The 23,496-nt window shown below is 42.8% G+C and overlaps 1 protein-coding gene across 1 annotated transcript; it reads left to right on the forward strand.

The window, feature by feature from the left end:
- The first annotated feature begins 15,101 nt into the window (after nt 1–15,101).
- ccl25a (chemokine (C-C motif) ligand 25a) lies at nt 15,102–19,054 on the forward strand. Its single transcript, XM_055865834.1, has 5 exons — nt 15,102–15,188; nt 15,650–15,771; nt 16,389–16,506; nt 16,756–16,852; nt 16,936–19,054. Exons 2-5 carry the CDS (start codon nt 15,711–15,713, stop codon nt 16,966–16,968), a joined length of 309 nt encoding a protein of 102 aa, XP_055721809.1. The 5' UTR covers nt 15,102–15,188; nt 15,650–15,710; the 3' UTR covers nt 16,969–19,054.
- The last annotated feature ends 4,442 nt before the right edge of the window (nt 19,055–23,496 follow it).

Consider the following 23,496-nt stretch of genomic DNA (forward strand, 5'->3'; position numbering starts at 1 on the left):
AATGGGCGGCCTTGGAGAACCGGTTGACTACCGTCAGAATGACAGTGTTGCCATCAGTTGGAGGGAGCCCAGTGACAAAGTCCAGATATATATGAGACCAGGGATGATGAGGGACCGGTAGTGGTTGCAGGAGGCCAGAAGGAGCTTACCGTGGAGTCTTGTTGAGCACACACAGTGCATGCGGTGACAAAGGCAGAGACGTCAGGGACCATTGTGGGCCTCCAGAAACATTGTTGAAGAAAGGCTAGTGTACGATGGGACCCTGGATGACACGTCAGCCTGGAGGAATGAGCCCATTCCAGGACCCGGGACCGGACTGAGTTAGGGACAAACAGCCGGTTAGTCGGGCCCCCTTCAGGTCCAGGCTGGGAGTGTTGTGCCTCGCGGACCAGGTTCTCAATACCACAATCCACAGTGATAGCAAGGCGTGAGGTAGGGAGAATGGTTTCAGAGGTCGAGGGTGTGGCAGAGGAACTGTATAGGCGGGAGAGTGCGTCAGGCTTCACGTTCTTGGACCCTGGGCAGTAGGAGATGGTGAAGTAAAATCTGGTGAACAGTAGGGCCCACCGGGCCTGCCTGGAGTTGAGGCGCTTGGTTGTACGGAGATATTCCAGGTTTTTATGGTCGGGCCAGACCAGGAATGGCTGTTCTGCTCCTTCCAGCCAGTGCCTCCACTCTTCCAATGCCATCTTCACCGCGATTGAGACAATGGGACAGGAAGGCACAGGGATGAAGCTTCTGGTCCTGGGGAGATCGCTGGGACAGGATGGTCCCCACTCCAACATCTGAAACATCCACTTCCACCACAAATTGACGAGAGGGGACCGGGTGGATGAGGATGGGTGCTGTTGTCCATGCTTCAGGTCCACAAAGGCTTTGTTGACAACTGGAGACCATTTGAACGGTACATTGGGAGAGGTGAGTACCGAGAGGAGCCCGCCAGGACGTTGGTTGAGGCCAATCCACCACTGCTTTCACCTTTCCAGGATCCATATGAACATTTCCATCAGTAATTACAAATCCCAGAAAGGTGATAGTAGAGCGGTGGAACTCACACTTCTCGGCTTTCACAAACAGTTGGTTCTCCAGGAGGCGCTGAAGGACCTGTCTGACATTAAGAACATGTTCTTGGGCAGACCGGGGAGAAAACAGGATGTCGTCAAGGTACACGAACACAAACCGGTTTAGCATGTCCCGAAGCGCATCATTGACCAATGCCTAGAAAACTGCGAGTTGGTGAGTCTAAATTTTGAAGGTCCAACTTGGAAAATATGGTGGCCCCCTGGAGAGGTTCAAACACTGAGGAGAGGAAGGGGGTAACGATTCTTGACAGTAATGTCATTAAGTCCCTGGTAGTCAATGCACAGACGCAGGGTCTTGTCCTTCTTCTCCACAAAGAAAAAACGTCAGGAGATGCAGACGGACGGACGGCCCCAGTGGCCAGAGACTATGTACTCCTCCATCGCTTTGGTCTCTGGTCCAGACAGAGAGTACAATCAACCCCGAGGTGGTGTGGTGCCTGGGAGAAGACCAATGGCACAATCACAAGGACGGTGCGTGGGAAGGGAAATAGCACGTACCTTACTGAACACCTCCAGGAGGTCATGGTATTCTGTGGGGATAGCAGAGACATCCACAGTCTTGCTAACATCCTGAGGAAGATGACTTGAGGAAGGCTGTACTGCTTGAAGGCAGTGGGAATTGCTAAATGTGCTCCAACCCAGGATGGAGCTTGTGGTTCAATCAATCATCGTATTGTGCTTTTGAAGCCAGGAAAATCCCAAAACAACCGTAACATGGGGAGATGTAATGAGGAACTGTATTGTCTCACTGTGGTTACCAGAAACCCGTAATTGAACGGGCACAGTACTATGGGGGACTTCCCCTATAGAGCGGCCGTCCAGTGCCCTAGCATCCATGGTTACAGAGAGCGGCTGAGTGGGAATAACAAGCTCCGAAGCTATCGTGGCATCCATAAGATTTTCATCAGCCTCATATTCACTGAGCACTCAGAGAGACTTAGATTGGTCTCCCCACAGCTCAAGAGCAAAAAGGGGTGTGCGGGTGATGGGAATTAGGGAACTCCCAGTCTGACTCACCACAGTACTGGTACCCACTAGAGACAGGTTTCCTAATAGGGCAGGTAGCTATAAAATGTCCTGCCCCTCCACAGTACAGACAACAGTTATTATTCATCCTCCGTGAGCGCTCCCAAACTGATAGCCTAGTTCTTACCAACTGCATAAGCTCAGGAGTATCACACTCATCCGTCGTAGACGAGAAATCTCGGGTGGCTTCGACTCCTCTCGGAAACTTCCGGATACCATAGGAGGTGAACGCGCTATATAAGGTAACTGAGCTAAACGACTATCGCCCCGTAGCACTCACTTTCGTCATCATGAAGTGCTTTGAGAGACTAGTCAAGGATCATATCACCTCCACCCTACCTGACACCCTAGATCCACTCCAATTTTCTTACCGCCCCAAAAGGTCGCTGTTCACCCATGACTGCGTGGCCATGCACGCCTCCAACTCAATCATCAAGTTTGCAGACGACATTACAGTGGTAGGCTTGATTACCAACAACGACGAGACGGCCTCAAGGGAGGAGGTGAGGGTCCTCGGAGTGTGGTGTCAGGAAAATAACCTCACACTCAACGTCAACAAAACAAAGGAGATGATCGTGGACTTCAGGAAACAGCAGAGGGAGCACCCCCCCTATCCACATCGACGGGACAGTAGTGGAGAAGGTGGAAAGTTAAGTTCCTCGGCGTACACATCACGGACAAACTGAAATGGTCCACCCACACAGACAACGTGGTGAAGAAGGCGCAACAGCTCCTCTTCAACCTCAGGAGGCTGAAGAAATTTGGCTTGTCACCGAAAACACTCACAAACTTTTACAGATGGACAATCGACAGCATCCTGTCGGGCTGTATCCCCGCCTGGTACAGCAACTGCTCCGCCCACAACCGTAAGGCTCTCCAGAGGGTAGTGAGGTCTGCACAACGCATCACCGGGGGCAAACTACCTGCCCGCCCTCCAGGACACCTACACCACCCGATGTCACAGGAAGGCAAAAAAGATCATCAAGGATAACAACCACCCGAGCCACTGCCTGTTCATCCCGCTATCATCCAGAAGGCGAGGTCAGTACAGGTGCATCAAAGCTGCGACCGAGAGACTGAAAAACAGCTTCTATCTCAAGGCCATCAGACTGTTAAACAGCCATCACTAACATAGAGAGGCTGCTGCCAACATACTGACTCAATCTCTAACCACTTTAATAATAAAAAATTTGATGTAATAAATGTATTACAAGTCACTTTAAACAAGGCCACGTTATAGGATGTTTACATATCCTACATTACTCATCTCATGTGTATATACTGTACTCTATACCATTTACTGCATCTTGCCTATGCCGCACGGCCATCGCTCATCCATATATTTATATGTACATATTCATATTCATTCCTTTACACTTGTGTGTATAAGGTAGTAGTTGTGAAATTGTTAGATTACTTGTTAGATATTACTGCACGGTAGGAACCAGAAGCACAAGCATTTCGCTACACTCGCATTAACATCTGCTAACCATGTGTATGTGACCAATAACATTTTATTTGATTTTGATGAGTGTGCCCGAGACCAGACTTCCTCTCACTTTTGCATTCCGTTAGGCGTCCATCAATTTTAATGGTTAAGACGATAAGGGAGTCGAGGTCCAACGGCAGCTCATCCTTTACCTCCTCAGAGCAGCTAGCTCATCCTTTACCTCCTCAGAGCAGCTAGCTCATCCTTTACCTCCTCAGAGCAGCTAGCTCATCCTTTACCTCCTCAGAGCAGCGAGCTCATCCTTTACCTCCTCAGAGCAGCTAGCTCATCCTTTGCCTCCTCAGAGCAGCGAGCTCATCCTTTACCTCCTCAGAGCAGCGAGCTCATCCTTTGCCTCCTCAGAGCAGCTAGCTCATCCTTTCCCTCCTCAGAGCAGCTAGCTCATCCTTTACCTCCTCAGAGCAGCTAGCTCATCCTTTACCTCCTCAGAGCAGCTAGCTCATCCTTTAAGTCCTCAGAGCAGCGAGCTCATCCTTTGCCTCCTCAGAGCAGCTAGCTCATCCTTTCCCTCCTCAGAGCAGCTAGCTCATCCTTTACCTCATCAGAGCAGCTAGCTCATCCTTTACCTCCTCAGAGCAGCTAGCTCATCCTTTCCCTCCTCAGAGCAGCTAGCTCATCCTTTACCTCCTCAGAGCAGCTAGCTCGTCCTTTACCTCCTCAGATAATCCGTGCAGAAAAGTATCGAAAAGAAACTCCGGATTCCAGGCGCTCTCGGCGGCCAATGTGCGAAAGTCCACCGCGTAGTCTGCCACACTACGGGAGTTTTGATCTAAGACAAGCAGTTAACTGGCCGCCTTTCTCCTGGAAACTGGAAATTTGAATACCTTTCTCACTTCTGCCATGAACTCCTGAAGCATGGAGGAGGAGGTGTGATGGTGTGGGGGTGCTTTGGTTGTGACACTGTTTGTGATTTATTTAGAATTTAAGGCACACTTAACCAGCATGGCTACCCCAGCATTCTGCAGCGATACGCCATCCCATCTGGTTTGCGCTTAGCGGCAGTGGTGTGAAGTACTTAAGTAAAAATACATTAAAGTACTATTTAAGTAATTTGGGGGGGAATCTGTACCTTACTATTTATATTTTTGACAACTTTTACTTTTACATCACTACATTCCTGAAGAAAATGTAGTACTTTCTACTCCATACTTTTTCCCTGATAATCAATTGTACTCGTTACATTTTGAATGCTTAGCAGGGCAGGAAAATGGTAAAATTCATGCACTTATCAAGAGAACACATGGTCATCCCTACTGCCTCTGGCAGACTCACTAAACATAAATGCATCTTTTGTAAATAATGTCTGAATGTTGAAGTGTGGACCCTGGCTATCCATACATTTTAAAAACAAGAAAATGGTGCCATCTGCGTTGCCCCTTTACCCCTACCTACATGTACATATTACCTCAATTACCTCGACTAAGCTGTTCCCCAGCACATTGACTCGGTACCTGTACCACCTGCATATACTGTAGCCTCGTTATTGTTATTTTATTGTGTTACTTTAGTTTATTTAGTAAATATTTTCTTAACTCTGTTTTTCTGCATTGTTGGTTAAGGGTTTGTAAGTAAGAATTTCATGGTCTGCACCTGTTTTAGTCGGTGCATGTGACAAATACATTTTGATTTGATTTGATTAATATACGGATTTTTAAAGGATTCATACTTTTACTTTTGATACTAAAGTATATTTAAAACCAAATACTTTTAGACTTTTACTCAAGCAGTATTTTACTGGCTGACTTTCACTTTTACTTGAGTAACTTTTTATTAAGGTGTCTATAATCAAGTATGACAATTGGCTACTTTTTACACCACTGCTTAGTGGGACTATAATTTGTTTTTTTTAACAGGACAATGACCCAAAACACACCTCAAGGCTGCGTAAGGGCTATTTGACCAAATAGAGTGATGGAGTGCTGCATCAGATGACCTGGCCTCCACAATCACCCGACCTCAACCCAATTTGAGATGGTTTGGGATTAGTTGGACCTCAGAATAAAGGAAAAGCAGCCAAAAAGTGCTCAGCATATGTAGGAACTCCTTAAAGACTGTTGGAAAAGCATTCCAGCTGAAGCTGGTTGAGAGAATTCTAAGAGTGTGCATAGCCGTCATCAAGGGAAAGGGTGGCTACTTTGAAGAATCTAAAATATAAAATATATTTTGACTTTAACACTGTTTTTGGTTACTACGTGATTCCATATGTGTTATTTCATAGTTTTGATGTCTTCACCATTATTGTACAATGTAAAAAAATAGTAAAAATAAAGAAAAACCTTTGAATGAGTAGGTGTCTCCAAACTTTTGACTGGTACTGTATATATATATATATATATTTCTGCGCTTTCTTATATCTCCTAGATATAGGACAGACACTTCAAAACCCCTGGGGCTGTAGGGTGTGTGTGGTACTCCAGTGCTCATGGTGCAACATGATCACAATGATCTAACTTCCTCTCCTTCATCTAAAAATAACGTAACTTGTCCCAAGAGGGCTTGAAGAGAGAAGTATCAAGACTCAATAGGTAGGTAGAGGATTGATTTGATTTGCGCACAAGGTTAAGAGGTGTAACTTGCTTGCAGATCCACCACTAGGTGGGGTAGCGTACAAGGGAATTCAACATGCTATGACACATTTGAAAATGTATTTGAAAAAAATACCTCATCCTAATCTGGCTATAGATAACCATGTAAGAGCTCTTGTATTTCTAGTCATATAGATTTATTGATTTATTTTACCTTTATTTAATTAGGCAAGTTAGTTAAGAACAAATTCTTATTTTCAATGACAGCCTAGGAACAGTGGGTTAACTGCCTTGTTCAGGGGCAGAACGACAGATTTTTACCTTGTCAGCTCGGTGATTTGATCTTGCAACTGAATCTTGCGATTCAAGTAATCAAAGCTTGATAATGAGTTGGTTTATTTGAATCAGCTGTGTAGTGCTAGGGGGCAAAAACCAAAGCACGCACCCAGGGGGAGCCCCAGGACAGAGTTTGGGAAACCCTGCTATAGATAACCACATGAGAGCTCATGTCTTTCACACGTCAAGACAGAATCTGAGTTCAACATTTTTCCCGAGGCACTACCAAGCCCATACATGTCCCCTCCCACTCCCATGCTTAACTGCTCTAGGCCTACTCCACATTCATCACAGACAGAAGAAGGAGGAAAAGATGGAAGCTTTTCAAGTGTGCTGCTCCATAAACAATAGTAAGTCTAAACCTGACTAGAGACGCACATCTAAGAGCCATATGCATGCCCCTCCCCCCAACTCATATACACTATAGAAAAATTGAGATGACTCCGACAGAGGACTGCCTCGCTTCTAGTTCTTATGGAAAGTTTGCAACAAGCATTTTTCCAAACCCACAATAACATCTGCTAAACATGTGTATGTGACCAATAAAATTTGATTTGATATATACATATATTCAATTCAATTCAATTCAAGGGGCTTTATTGGCATGGGAAACATGTGTTAACATTGCCAAAGCAAGTGAGGTAGATAATATACAAAAGTGAAATAAACAATAAAAATTAACAGTAAACATTAAACATATACATAACAGTAAACATATATCTTACTCACACAGTAAACACAGTGGTTGTTATATACTGTTAAATAGCGTCGACTAGTGAAATAGTGAAAATATTCTAACAGGAAACAGTAGTACATTCCGTTTTTTTCTGCGGTTTACAATGTTTGTTGACATTGTGTGATGCACGACTCGAATATAAAAATAACATTCTGTATGGATGGGGAAGTGTTCCTGTTATCGGTCATGCCTGCCTTGACATTTTCAGTAGGAGAATCCAAATAGTACATCAATAACAGTCAAAATATTAGTTTTATCCCATGTTTGGTACATCTTATTTATAAATGGCTGGTTAAAACTCTAATTAATAATAGCTTCATATTAGTGACGTGTCCATATTTCACTCTGTTTTGCGCAATGTCTTTGGAGTGACAATCAAGGCCATACTTGATGCTTCACTGATGTCAGGAAGAGTGTTAGACAGTTCTTTAATATACAGGTCAGTATGTGAACCTATACTGAGGCTTCTCTCTGTGCCAAAGTAAAGGTTTCATTCAGCAACACTGATTAATGGCTTTGCATATTGCTTTTCCCAAAACGCATGCAACATGACAAACTATGAAAGTTGGAGAGAGACATAAGTCTCATTCATGCAACCTGAATCCCTTTTTGGTGTTCCAAATAGCACCCTATTCCCTACTTTTGACCAGAGCCCATAGGTAGTAGTGCACTATATAGGGTATAGGGTGCCATTTGGGAAGCGAACCAGGATCTCTTGGCAGTGGGCCATTATCTTTTTCTAAGACTTTATGACAAGGTATTTCTCAGCTATTGTTCAGAGTTCAGTGCCATTAATCTGTCAGGATCAGTAGCTATGAAGCCGTTACCAGGAAATGGGACAACTCAAGCCAACTTTGTGTCCACTGTTTTGTATTTGTTCCCAGATGACTCTTTTAACTATGGCAGGTGATTATGAAACAAACGGTTGTGTTTCACAAGGAAAAGAAAGTGAGGGTTGCGTCAAACTTTTAGAAAATGACCGAAACAATGTGAGTAAATCACATCAAATCAGATTTATCTTATTTTATGGGAACTATTATTTTCTCAAGAAAATTATGTTTATATTACATTTCCTTGGCATTTGAACAACTCACTCTTAAGCTATCTCCTCTCCTGCCATGCTGGGTGGCAACAGAAAAGGGTGTGAGGGTTTTGTTTGACAAAGTGAGGCCACAGTGTAGCATTAGTATCCTCACTTGCAGGACCATAACACCAAAAAACACTGACAAGAAAAATAACCCCGAGGACAAACAAAACAGAAAGGGCAGGCTGTTGATATGCCTCATTTGGCTGTTATGGGACGCACCCTATTCCCTTTGTAGCTCACTACTTTTGGCCAGGGCACATATGGAATAGGGTGCCCTATTTGGGACACGGTTGTGAAAGTGACTTGAGCATCACTGAACAACGCTATCAGATGACATGTCCACTCAGGGCTGACGCTTTCCCATCAACCAGGGATTCATGAAAATCGGAACAGTTCTTGTCTGGCAGGGAAACTTTATTTTTTATAGTTGAACAGCAAAAAATTTTTTGGTTGAATTATTTGATCTTAAAAATTAAGTTTAGCGAGACAAGGGTGTTGCCCCTCTCGGAATTTTATAAATATTTTCAATATTATTAATTTCCATGTCGGCTTTATGCCCAGATATGTCTGGAGCAAAGGATCCCAATTTCAAACTCTCCCCAAAAGGTTTTATAATTCTAAAACCTGGCAATAATTAATATTGCCTGAAAGGAGATCTTATTTAGTTTCTTGCAATAGCCCTCGCTGACTTTAAAGAATATTTTTCTCAAAACTGTGATTCCTTTAAAAAATTGGCTGTATATTTGGTGAACTCCGTCAGATTTGTCTGAAATCCTAAATGAATATTAATGTCCTCATTACATATAGTGCAACAAGACATTTCATGGTCTGGAAAGTTCTCTACTTTTGATAGACTTAAACAGTCAATATTGAAATCACCCTGGTCACATCCATAAACTGTCAACTCCATCTCCCTGATAGGATATTAATTTTGTTTCAAATATATTTATTTTAATTATGTTTTAGAGCTATAAGCAACTGAGGGAAAACGAAAATGCTACTTTGTAAACCACTTGAATGAAGAAGAAAAATGACATTTTTTGCCAACTCCGTAAAACCTCAAATCCGCCAGTTTTTTTTATTGGAGATTTTCAAATTAATACTTTCTATATTTGACAAATGTTTGTATAGAACTTATAATGATAGAGGAAAAAATATGTTTTTTTTGTTTTTTTGTCAACTCCACCAGTGGCTTGTCAACTATTTCACAGATGGCTTGTCAACTATTTCACAGATGGCTTGTCAACTCCTTCACAGATGGCTATCCCCCTTAAGATACATTTTTTTGGGGGCAATATTCTGAAAAATATATGTAATCACTGATCTGCAACATACAGTTTGCTAAAACTGTTGAAGTATTTGCTGCACTAGATCATTTCTAAAGGATAATGTTTGCTTTATAAATGTTGTTTAAAGTTCAGATTTTTTTTTAACTAACAAAATGAATCCTGGAGCATTATATAGCGCTTTACAATAAAGACATTTATTTTTATTTTTTTATAATCTAATGTTAGAATTTCTAAAAATCCCAGGGTTTTTTAAAAGGTTTTAAATCCCAATAGAATCGTATTTCAGCTGGAAAGAGGAGATGAGAGGCCAAACACTGAAGAAGATATGATTTAAGGCCATGCTGACAGAGGCTCTTTAATGTCAGAGTTAGACTCATAGTGTGCGTCTCAAATGGCAACCTAAACGCTATGAAGTGCACTACCTATAGCTCTGCTTAACGCATGAGATTGTCACAGCTGTCAGAACATAATATGTCCAGAGGGGAAATTATTTGTGAGCACAAAACCCCTCTTTTACAACGATATGTAATTCCTGTCACTAAATCCCTACATGACTCTAAAAGTAGAATAGGTTGAGTTTACAGAGAGAAATTGTAATTCAATATTTCTACATTCTGGCATATATCTGTGCATTCCTGCTTTTCCATCTCGACTTACCCCCACACCAGGGTGTCGCCAGCGTTTTATATACAAACAAATTCACATAGAAATGTGAGTTATAGATCTGTCATTGTTATTGGGGCGCAGGTAGCCTAGTGTTTAGAGCGTTGGACTAGATAACCAAAAGGTTGCAAGATTGAATCCCTGAGCTGACAAGGTAAACATCTGTTGTTCTGCCCCTGAACAAGATGTTTAGTGAGTTTATTTTTTATTTTTACAGGGACAGTGCACATATATCAACGTTTCAGTAATAGTGACGGTTTTAGCCAGCCGGCTAATTTTCAACCGCAGTACCCGGGCAGGTTATTAAAAACAATTACAATACAGACAATCATTGAGAAGAGAGCACACGCAGAGCAACATAGGACAAGCAAGACACAGCATGCAGGCAGAGCAACATAGAACAAAAAGCAACAAGACAAAATCCATAAAAGCAACAAAGTGTTTCCACACCTCACAAGCTACAGACAACAGACAACACGGAAAGCGGCAATACACAGCTAGGGATTGTGTTCACAAATCTGATTGACCTTTAGCCATGTCTTCATGTTTTTTGAGAAAGTGTGATAGGTGGTGCAGTTATGTGTGTCTGATGGCAGTGTATTCCATACATGGGAAGCTCTCACAGAGAAAGCGGGTGCTTTTCCTTAAGGGAACTATACAGTCACCTCTCATGGCGGACCTTGTGGATCTGCTGCCATAGGTTTGGGTTTTCTGTTTAACAAAAATACTGAGTGGAGGGGGAGCCAGGCCATTTAGGATCTTGAATACAAGACATGCGTTGGTGTATTGCACAAGATTTTCCCAACTCAGGAGCTCATGCTTTCTGAGGATGTAACAGTGATGATGGCTATTGGGCTTCCTATCAAGCACTTTGAGAGCCTGTTTGTAGACAGACTGAATAGGTTTTAATGTTGTACAGCAAGCTTGGGCCCAACTAGTCAAGCAGTATGTTAAGTGAGGGAGTATCATAAATTTGAAGTACACTTTTGCTACCTCTGTAGTCAAACAATTTCATATAAATCGGAAATTACCATGGTTGAATTTGGTTATTTGAATGACCCTTTTCACATCCTTTTTAAAAGAGAGGTTGGAATCAAGTATGATGCCAAGGTTCTTAAAATCAGATACCACCTGGAGCTTCTCCCCTGACACATATACATCTGGCTCAGTAGCATCAGATACCACCTGGAGCTTCTCCCCTGACACATAGACATCTGGAGCTTCTCCCCTGACACATATACATCTGGCTCAGTAGCATCAGTTGCCCTCTTTGTGAAGAACATGCAGACAGTTCTTTTCACATTGAGATGCAAACATGAGTCACTGAGCCACTTTGTAACCTGGACCATTACAGTAGTGAGTTCTTGTGCAGCTTGTTGTTTGTTCTTTGCATGCACATATATCACTGTATCATCTGCATTCATTGGAACTTCAGACCCAGTGCAGACAGAAGGCAAATCATTAATGTACAGGCTGAACAGGAGCGGCCCCAGTATTGACCCTTGGGGCATGCCCACATCATAGCTAATAGTGGGCGACAGCTCATTGCTCACTCTGACACACTGAGTTCTGCCTTCAAGGTATGATTTCATCCATCTCAAGGCATCGGGGGAAAAGTTGAACTTGGACAATTTTGTGATGAGAATCTCATGGTTAACAGTATCAAAAGCATTCCTTAGGTCCAGAAACACAGCCCCAACAACGCCTCCTTTGTCCATCTTGGACTTCACATTTTCCAGAAGAAAGCAGTTGGCCGTTTCCGTGGAGTGTTTTGCTCTGAAGCCAAACTGCATGGAGTGTAATGTGAAGGGGCTGTTGTTGAGGTGGGCAATCAGTTGTTCTGCTACACACTTTTCAACAACCTTCGACACCACAGGTAGTATACTAATGGGCCTGTAGTTACTCATGTCAGCAGGGTCACTCGATTTAAAGATGGCCGTTATTATGGCCGACCTCCATACCCTTGGAAACACCCCCAGACCAATAGATGTGTTGGTGACCTTAGTAATGGGGCCAACGAGTGACTCTTTGTAGTTTTTAAGAAAGGTAGAGTCCAGCCCAAACACATCTTTGGCTTTAGAGTTCTTTAGTGAGCTAATCACCTTGTTCACCTTTGACTCAGAAACCCACCTTATGATGAAGACAGGTTGAGTGTCATTCACTAGCACTGAGCCCAAGAAACCAGTGGAGGGGTTCTGTGTCAGTACCCTGACAGAGTCAGGAAGTAGGAATTGAAGGCTATTGTTATTTCGACTGCATCCTGTGTTAGATTGTTATTCACCATGATTTCTAGTCTTTTTGCAGTGTTACTATGGTCTTTCCCTGTTAACGTTTTTAGATTCTCCCAGATCATTTTAGAATTTCCCTTTGCTTCACCAATTATGTTAATAAAAAAGTTTGCCTTGGCCTGTCTGATTTCTTTCATCACTTTATTTCTCAACATGGCTTTTGGGTTAACCCACTGTTCCTAGGCTGTCATTGAAAATAAGAATTTGTTCTTAACTGACTTGCCTAGTTAAATAAAGTTTTTAAAAACATTTTTTTTTTATTGAAAGCAAGTCTAAGAAGCGGTATGTCTGTTCTATGTGTGCTATTTCTATGCTTCCCATGCTTAAGTTTTGTTTTTGGGACTTTTATTTTCAAAAATACTAAATTTTTGGTTATGGACAAATATTTTTCACAGACATTTAGATGATTACAGTGGAGGCTGGTGGGATGAACAATAAGAGGACGGGCTCATTTTAATGGCTGGAAAAGGAGTAATTGGAGTCAAACGTGATTTCCAATTGTTTGATATGTTTGATACCGTTCCATTCATTCCATTCCAGCCAGTACAATGAGCCCGTCCTCCTATTGGTCCTCCCACCAGCCTCCTCTGAAGGTTTTTCTACACTCTACTTGCTTGTTATGTTTTGTCACATAATCTGAAAATTAGGTGAACTATTAGAATTTTAGCAACCAGGAAATGGCAGAGTCGATTTCTGCATAGAGCAAATTTATTGTGTTTCCATCAGGAGTGTGACACTAAAGACTTGTGTCGAGCGTTAAAAACTGTTGCTTTGTGAGAAGGGGTTGAAGTTCACAGTAAAGCCAATGTTATGAAAATGACAGCTGAAAAATACCCAGGGCCTTGCCTTGGCTTCAAGTCAGAGCAGGTCCGCCAGAGCCCTACCCCAGTGAGACACGGGTGCTGGCTCAGAAAAGTCTGAGCCTTTTGGGTCGAACACTGGGCAAATCATCAGTGGAAATGCACCAAAATGTGTGTAGCATGTTATTGCAACCTATACTTTCTTATGGATAGTAATTTTGTATATTTGTATTATGTTGTTTTTGTAAATTGTGTATATGCAGGGCTCCCTTGTAAAATAGACCTTTGTCTACCTTTGTCTATTTTACAAGGAAAGGAAAGGTGGATAAAAAAACTCTGTATTAATGATTTGTGATCATGTTGTATGAGGTTGCAGATTGTATGGTCTGAGCACTGTCTACAGACCATTCTAATCATACAGTGCCTGGCTCTAGCAGTCTTCCCAGAAAAAAACATTGTTTTACAATGGAGAGGTTTGGTCAGGCTCACTATCTTGGCAATTCTCAGATAGGAATTTTAATGGGCTTTCCTGGCTTGATAAAGGAAGCCATGACTTTATCTGTTGGGAGTAAAAAGTGTGGACTACCGCTGACAATAAAACCAATTAAAGGAGAAGCAAAAAACAATGACCTTTGACACTGTTGCTACCATTTAATAGAAGAGAGTAGTAGAGAAGAGTCTCTCAGGTTACTGACAAAAATGATCTGCTGTTACACCAGACAATATGATTGCTGATCTGCTCCCTGAGTTACATGCATCCCCTGAGTCAGTAGAGTAGAGTCGAGAAGAGTAGTAGAGAAGAGTCTCTCAGGTTACTGACAAAAATGATCTGCGGTTACACCAGACAATATGATTGCTGATCTGCTCCCTGAGTTACATGCATCCCCTGAGTCACACATCTTTTTCTATGACAATTAGCCTAAAGCTAATTAATTAGCGAAGGGCCAGGCTCGTTTTATAGCAAGTTTCAACAGAGGCTTTTTGGGTAGATTTTGTAGACCCGTCAATAAAAAATAATAATAAGTAGCCAAGTTTGAGTCTAATATTTCATCCATTTAATAGTTTGAGTTATAGACTTGCGTTTTGTAAATAATGCTTCCACATTTGGCCATGAATCAAGAACACATTATGTAAGAGATAAGAACAGATACTTATGACAGGTGAGCCCTTTCATCTTAGACTTGATCGGTAAAGCTATTGCGAGAGCTTTGGAACAAAAGATGATTCTGAGATAATTGGCTTTAAAGTTCCTGAACCTTCTTCGGTTTGAACGGTGACAGCAATGTTAACAACATGAATTGGGGTTATTTAGTGTACTATATAGGTAGAGAACATTGAACAGAACAAGTCTATATCAATAACTACATATAGACAATAATGCAGATATAGTATACCATATAGTTCCTAACTCTCAATTGGTAAATGAAAATGATTTCACAACTATGAGAAACTGAATTAACTATACTATTCGATTGGTCCTTTCAGTTCAATGTCTAAGATATTGCCCTATTTAAAGAGAAATAAACAGTGTGAACCCGAAAGTATAACCGTCCTTCAGTTGGAGATTGCCCAGATATATCAAAAACCCATATCTATTTTGCCAAGTTTTCTAAACAACGCTCCATGTGTCAATCAATTTTCTGCTTACCCAATAAAAATCATACTTCAATAAAAAAATAGTAAAAGTGAAGAGTACCTCAGGTGCACAGGGGTGTGACACGTCAGGTAATACAATCTAAGCTCTGTCTGTTTGGCGCTAACTACATAAGAGCACGTTCCCTTGCACACCCAGCAGAACCAAGGAAACAGTAGCTAACTGAAGACATCCTATCTCCTTCAGAGTTCTGTGAGTAGTACTGATAGCTGTCTTTGTACAGGATAGCCTTCTAGAATACAAGGATTACTACTTTTGTGTCACTGTCATATGAAAAGCATATGATTTTTGCATAGTTTTGAATGTTATAGATTTTGTGTATTATCATCAATGAAATATGTATTATTCACTTTTTTTTAGCTTGCAAAAGGTTTAACAAGATATTGTGAGTTGATATAGGCGGTATACATTTGGACGTATTACTATTTTCTATATAATTATACATCTGGACTGAAAAGTGTGCATATTTAGTTCACTTTATTTTAAGGGGATTGCTGATGTCCATTAGCAATGGAATACAAATGTTACAATATAGCCTGGGTAAAACTACAAAACAACTTGAAAGTGGATGGCTTGGGGCAGTAAGATGTGGGAAGTTGCTGGAGGCAGAGAGACATTGATAAAGGTTTATGGCTATTCCTGTATTGCTGCAGGGTTTGATTCCACTCTGCACCGCCAAGATCTCTTCACAGAGCCACGACCACACATCCAGCCATGCGGTTCAACCTAATGTTCATTCTAATCCTAGCCTGTCTATGCGTCACGCTGGCCCAAGGTACGTTTAGTATAAATAGGATTTTACATGGGTTGGGTATCGGTTAATTTAGCGCTATGTGACAAGTGCTGATGTAAAACGGGCTTTTGTACAATATTTTTTATTAATTGATGAGTTGTTGTTTATGGATTTGACATTCATAACATGCACTGTTACACAGGAAAAATACAGGAAAAATACAGATACAAGGATTATGATACTACCAACTGACCTCTGTTCTCAGAGAGATAAGCCAGCCTCACCCTGTTTTTATTTGATCACTGATTTTCAGATAGCGTTTCAGTCGGCGGTGTTGTTAGCTTTACTTTACTGATAGTAACATATGGGTCAAAGGCTGTCAGTCATATCTACATGCTCTTCTTCATTGATGCTGAATCGAACCTGTGCACTTCCAACCTGAAACAGTCAATGACAAAAAGAAGGTCTTCACTCTTAGAATTAAGGTTGAGAGCGGGAAAAAAAGTCTGTTTATTCCATTTTGAACCAAATGTAAAAAAAAAAAACTTAAAAAAAATGGAATACACTGATTCATTTCTGTGCAGAGTTGGGGGCCTTCTCTTATTTCATTCATTATAAAGTACAGATGTTGAGCTGCGATCCTCTCCATGGCCCCCTAGGTTCCTATGAAGACTGCTGTCTGAAGTACGTGCGGAAGGTGAGGAAGACTGCTTTGAGGTTGGTGACGAGTTACAGGAGGCAGGAGACAGACGGGGGCTGCAACATCCACGCTATTGTGTAAGTCCTGACTGAGAATAGAGGAGCGTAACCATGAAAAGGCTGCTATATGACTTTAGTAATACAGAACATGTTAAAAGCAAAAATAAATAAAAAGAAATGCACCTTCAATGGACGAGACATCCAGCTCTGTGATGCACGGCGGAGGTTCACTCACTTCATGAGGTTCAACTACTAACTGTAAGCTTCATCGGCGTTGGTGTTTTGAAGGTCACCCTGAGTTTTTATTTCTGCTCCTGTCCGCGCCAGGTTCACCATGAAGAGAGGCAGGTTGTTCTGTGCTGACCCTGGAGAGAAGTGGGTGAATGAACTGATGCAGAAGGTTGAAACCAAGAAGAGTAAAAAGGTGAGAATTTCTAACATCACAACTGGATTTATTTATTCATCGATTTAATTCATCTTCCTGAAACCAACATATTTGTTTTCCAGCACATGAAGGGGCTAAAGAAGCCAAGAGGCTAGAAGCTCTGCCTTCGAGACCGTGTCGTCTATAACCTTTTACTCTGCCATCCTGCCGTGACGAGTCCTGTTGTAAATCAGTACGATTTTTGATGATGTCTGGTCATTTGAGGGACATTTTTGCTTTTCTACTGCAGAAGGCATCTGCTGCTTTAACAGAGATCTAACTGGCAATGATGCATGTTTTCTGCTACTGTGCAGTTCTGCTATTCCTTTAACAGACACCCATACCTGTTGAAGCCAGCCCAGCCATTCCGTATGGCTGCATTTTACTGTATAGCAATCCTGTCGGAACCTGTGTGTGTGTGTGTGCGTGTGTGTGTGCGTGTGTGTGTGAGTGTGTGTGCGTGTGCGTGTGTGCGTGTGTGCGTGTGTGTGTGTGCGTGTGTGTATGCGTGTGTGTGCGCGCGCGCGCGTGTGTGTGAGCATGTGAGTGTGTGAGCGTGTGTTTGTACAGTTTTTTGTGTGTAGCATAAAACCAGTGATGTAAAAAGTACCCAATTGTCATACTTGAGTAAAAGTAAAGAAACCTTAATAGAAAATGACTCAAGTAAAAGTGAAAGTCACCCAGTAAATTACTACTTGAGTAAAAGTAAAAGTATTTGGTTTTAAATATACTTAAGTATCAAAAGTAAATGTCATTACTAAAATATACTTAAGTATCAAAAGTAAAAGTAAAATAATAAAAAATTCCTTATATTATTTAAGCAAACCGCACGGCATCGTTTTATTGTTTTCCTTTATTTATGGATAGCCAGGGGAACACTCCAACACTCAGACATCATTTACAGAGAGCCAGGGGCCCACTCCAACACTCAGACATCATTTACAGATAGCCAGGGGCACACTCCAACACTCAGACATTATTTACAGAGAGCCAGGGGCACACTCCAACACTCAGACATCATTTACAGATAGCCAGGGGCACACTCCAACACTCAGACATTATTTACAGAGAGCCAGGGGCCCACTCCAACACTCAGACATCATTTACAGATAGCCTGGGGCACACTCCAACACTCAGACATCATTTACAGAGAGCCAGGGGAACACTCCAACACTCAGACATCATTTACAGAGAGCCAGGGGCACACTCCAACACTCAGACATTATTTACAGAGAGCCAGGGGAACACTCCAACACTCAGACATCATTTACAGAGAGCCAGGGGCACACTCCAACACTCAGACATTATTTACAGAGAGCCAGGGGAACACTCCAACACTCAGACATCATTTACAGAGAGCCAGGGGCACACTCCAACACTCAGACATTATTTACAGATAGCCAGGGGCACACTCCAACACTCAGACATCATTTACAGAGAGCCAGGGGAACACTCCAACACTCAGACATCATTTACAGAGAGCCAGGGGCACACTCCAACACTCAGACATTATTTACAGATAGCCAGGGGCACACTCCAACACTCAGACATCATTTACAGAGAGCCAGGGGCATACTCCAACACTCAGACATTATTTACAGATAGCCAGGGGCACACTCCAACACTCAGACATCATTTACAGATAGCCAGGGGCACACTCCAACACTCAGACATCATTTACAAGCAAAGCATGTGTGTTTAGTGAGTCCATCAGATCAGAGGCAGTAGGGATGACCAGAGATGTTCTCTTGATAAGGGCGTGAATTAGTCCATTTTCCTGTCCTGCTAAGCATTCAAAATGTACTTTTGGGTGTCAGGGAAAATGTAAGGAGTGAAAAGTACATTATTTTCTTCAGGAATGTAGTGAAGTTAAACTAAAAGTTGTCAAAAATATAAATAGTAAAGTAAAGTAAAGATGACCCCAAAAAGTATTTTTACTTAAGTACTTTACACCACTGCATAAAATCTGGTATTGCATTTCACTGTAAGGTCGGCGCATGTGAGAAATACAATTTGATTTGATTTGTATTGAACATAGCACCACCAAGTATAAGTGCCTCCAATTTTTGAATGAAATCTCTTTTGTATTTGTGTATTCCTTGTATGTTTTGATACTGTAGATTTTTGTCAAATGTATATTTTTCTCGTTTGTTATATTGCTTTTCACTAACAAATACTAATAAAGTTGTTTACTTCGTTTCACTCTGTTTTGTTTATGGTTTATGAGGTATGACACAACTAAGAGAACAGTTCCTTTATAAATGTTAACCCCCAAGAGTCTATGTCTAATTAGCATGATACCGAATCCCCATCAAAGTATGCCAGTTTAAGATAGAGATATTGGATTTGTCTCAATCCACCGCGTCCGCCGATGTCGCACTTTTGCATCTGCGGTCGAAAGGTGACAGAGCTAGAGAGGTGTTTGTCAGACTATGAGGCATCCTGAAAATGTAGCGTCCGAACAGTTTGGCCTACAAAACTATTGTGACCCTTCTGTGGAAAGATGAGACTCTCATGAACAGCACAGTGTCCTCTGTTTTGCTCTACGACCCCCCCCCCCACAAGCGTCTTGGGACTCGTCTGAAGTCGGTACAGCCGATCTATCAAACTTCTGTCTGTAGCGTCCCGAACACTTTGGGCGACACACTAATAAATAAAATAAAATACCATTTTATTGGTCACCTACATGTGTTTAGCAGATGTTTGTAGTGAAATGCTTGTGACCCGTCTGTGGAAAGGTGAGAGTCAGTCTCACGTATATGTCCTACGTGTAATTTTGCTCTAGAACGCCCACGGTCCTCACTAGACTAGGCTGTAGGTCTCCAGCACCAGTTGAAAAAATGAATGGAAGTGTACATGGAGAGTGTTTCGTGACAAAAAATAAGGGGTTAAATACATGTCAAAATATATATTTGTTTCCTGACTCCCCCGTCCCCCCCCTCCTTCCACCGGCTTAGACTTTAATGGGTTAATGCTTGATGAGTTATGACACCACTAAGAGAACCGTTCCTTTATAAATGTTAATGGTTGATGAGTTATGACACCACTAAGAGAACATTTCCTTTATAAATGAATTAGAAAGAGGTTAACAGAATCTACCGGCATTCAAAACAACCAATATACTTACATACTGTACATGTTGTGGCTTTTCTGAAAATGCACAGTAATGTCCCTAATATTCCCGTGTTTATTACAGCTGTTAAATATTTCTCTCTGTCCCTTTTATGGTTCTGGGTCGATAGACTTCACTACAGACCTTTACACTTTCACTTTTACTGTCAAACCCAAGAGCCCTTGTGTTGCATAACCTTTGACATCTTTATTGTCACGCGGTTCAAGGACAATACAATCAAATACATTGGACACTTTGTTCCTTCACCAACCCTTTGAAACAGTAATTTTTTATTTTAACCTTTATTTAACTAGGCAAGTCAGTTAAGAACAAATTCTTATGTATAATGACAGCCTAGGATCAGTGGGTTAACTGCGTTGTTCAGGGGTAGAACGACAGATTTTTACCTTACCAGCTCGGGGATTTGATCTTGCAACCTTTCGGTTACTAGTCCAACACCCTAACCTAACCACCACGGCGGCTACCTGCCGTGACTAATACTGGCTAAGGTGTTGCCTTTATCACACGACTTAGTGGTATCAAATGCACAATTGATACGATAAGGAAGATATGTGGACTGAATGAAAAGAAGAAATAGACATGATACAGAAATACCCCTATCAGTATAGCATTACCACAGATGTTGTTTTTGTTAAAGCTTCCAGGTGATGGCTAATGTGTTATTTTAGCCAGAATATCCAAGTAGGAAAGGCTATATTCCCATCTACCTTTCAGTGTTTTTCATAAGTGCGACAAAATGTTTTTTACAGTACAAAATAGAAGAGGATGGCTGCCGGAGAGGATGGCTGCCGGAGGGGATGGCTGCCGGAGAGGATGGCTGCCGGAGGGGATGGCTGCCGGAGGGGATGGCTGCCGGAGGGGTAGGCTGCCGGAGAGGATGGCTGCCGGAGGGGATGGCTGCCGGAGGGGATGGCTGCCGGAGAGGATGACTGCCGGAGGGGATGGCTGCCGGAGAGGATGGCTGCCGGAGGGGATGGCTGCCGGAGGGGATGGCTGCCGGAGAGGATGACTGCCGGAGGGGATGGCTGCCGGAGGGGATGGCTGCTGGAGAGGATGGCTGCCGGAGAGGATGGCTACCGGAGGGGTAGGCTGCCGGAAAGGATGACTGCCGGAGGGGATGGCTGCCGGAGAGGATGGCTGCCGGAGGGGATGGCTGCCGGAGGGGATGGCTGCCGGAGAGGATGGCTGCCGGAGGGGATGGCTGCCGGAGGGGATGGCTGCCGGAGAGGATGGCTGCCGGAGGGAATGGCTGCCAGAGGGGATGGCTGCCGGAGGGGATGGCTGCCGGAGGGGATGGCTGCCGGAGAGGATGACTGTCGTTTTATTGTCTCTTAACCAGCCATGCTATTTATTTATTTATTTTTGCAATGTTTGTAACTTATTTTGTACATAATGTTGGTTCTGCTACCGTCTCTTATGACCGAAAAGAGCTTCTGGATATCAGAACAGCGATTACTCACCTTAAATTGGACGAAGAATTTTTCTTTAATGAGTCGGATGAGAGGGATTTACTCCAGACACCCAAACAGGCCCTCATCCCCATCATTTGCAGGAGAAAGAGACAGAAGAGGTATCGCGGAAGGAGATCGAGGTGCCTTGTGAGGATCCGCCGACGAGTGGCTAATCTGCCTTTGCCATTGGTCCTATTGGCCAACGTACAACGCTGGATAATAAATTGGACGAACTAAAATCACATATATCCTACCTACAGGACATTAAAAACTGTAATATCTTGTGTTTCACCGAGTCGTGGCTGAATGACGACATAAATAACATACAGTTGGCGGGTTATACACTGTATCGGCAGGATAGAACAGCAGCCTCTGGTAAGACAAGGGGTGGGGGTCTATGTATATTTGTAAACAACAGCTGGTGCACAACAGAGAGTTTTCATCTGAATTTTTGAAGGTGTCTACATACGACCACAGACCGATGCTGGCACTAAGACCACACTCAATGAGCTGTATTCCGCCATAAGCAAACAGGAAAACGCTCATCCAGAGGTGGCGCTCCTAGTGGTCAGGGACTTTAATGCAGGGAAACTTCAATCCGTTTTACCAAATTTCTGTCAGCATGTTAAATGTGCAACCAAAGGAAAATAACTCTGGACCACCTTTACTCCATACACATAGATGTATACAAAGCTCTCCCTTGCCCTCCATTTGGCAAATCTGACCATAATTCTATCCTCCTGACACGAGCCTACAAGAAGAGCTAAACTACGTCTATGCTCACTTCGAGGCAAATAACACCAACACATGGATGAGAACATCAGCTGTTCTGGAAGACTGTGTGATCACGCTCTAAACACCTTCCTCTGTAACTGGATCCTGGACTTCCTGATGGGCCGCCCACAGGTGGTGAGGGTAGGTAACAACACATCCGCCACGCTGATCCTCAACACGGGGGCCCCTCAGGAGTGCGTGCTCAGTCCCCTCCTGTACTCCCTGTTCACTCATGACTGCACGGCCAGGCATGACTCCAACACCATCATTAAGTTTGCCGATGCCATAACGGTGGTAGGCCTGATCACCGACAACGATGAGACAACCTATAGGGAGGAGGTCAGAGACCTGGCTGTGTGGTGCCAGGACAACAACCTCTCCCTCAACGTGATCAAGACAAAGGAGATAATTGTGGACTGTAGGAAAAAGAGGACCGAGCATGCCCCCATTCTCATCGACGGGGCTGCAGTGGAGCAGGTTGGGAGCTTCAAGTTCTTTGGCGTCTACATCACCAACAAATTAACATTGTCCAAGAACACCAAGACAGTCGCGAAGAGGGCAGGACAAAACCTATTCCCCCTCAGGAGACTGAAAAGATTTGGCATGGGTCCTCAGATCCTCAAAAGGTTCTACAGCTGCACCATCGAGAGCATCCTGACTGGTTGCATCACCGCCTGGCCTCCAACAGCAAGGCACTACAGAGAGTAGTGCAAACGGCCGAGTACATCACTGGGGCCAAGCTTCCTGCTATCCAGGACCTCTATACCAGGCGGTGTCAGAGGAAGGCCCTAAAAAGTGTCAAAGACTCCAGCCACCCTAGTCATAGACTGTTCTCTCTGCTACCACACGGCAAGCGGTACCGGATTACCAAGTTCAGGTCCAAGAGGCTTCTGAACAGCTTCTACCCCCAAGTCATACGACTCCTGAACATCTAATCAAATGGCTACTCAGACTTTTTGCACTGCCCATTACGCTGCTGCAACTCTCTGTTATTATCTATGCATAGTCACTTTAATAACTCTACCTACATGTACGTTACCTCAATTACCTCGACTAACCGGTGCCCCCGCACATTGACTCTGTACCGGTACCCCCTGTATATAGCCTTGCTATTGTTATTTTACTGCTGCTCTTTAATTATTTGTTACTTTTATTTCTTAATTATTTTAGGTATTTTTCTTAAAACTGCACTGTTGGTTAAAGTCTTGTAAGTAAGCATTTCACTGTAAGGTCTACATCTGTTATATTCGGCGCATGTGACAAAAACAATTTGATTTGATTTGATT

The sequence above is a fragment of the Salvelinus fontinalis genome, chromosome 17 (assembly GCF_029448725.1).
Source record: "Salvelinus fontinalis isolate EN_2023a chromosome 17, ASM2944872v1, whole genome shotgun sequence".
Taxonomy (NCBI): domain Eukaryota; kingdom Metazoa; phylum Chordata; class Actinopteri; order Salmoniformes; family Salmonidae; genus Salvelinus; species Salvelinus fontinalis.

Excerpts from the sequence above, each read along its gene's own strand:
- ccl25a (XM_055865834.1), top strand. The coding sequence starts at position 15,711 with ATGCGGTTCAACCTAATGTTCATTCTAATCCTAGCCTGTCTATGCGTC. Across the intron at positions 16,507-16,755 it reads TGCAACATCCACGCTATTGT|GTTCACCATGAAGAGAGGCA; the intron begins GTAAGTCCTGAC and ends TGTCCGCGCCAG. Across the intron at positions 16,853-16,935 it reads AAACCAAGAAGAGTAAAAAG|CACATGAAGGGGCTAAAGAA; the intron begins GTGAGAATTTCT and ends TTTGTTTTCCAG.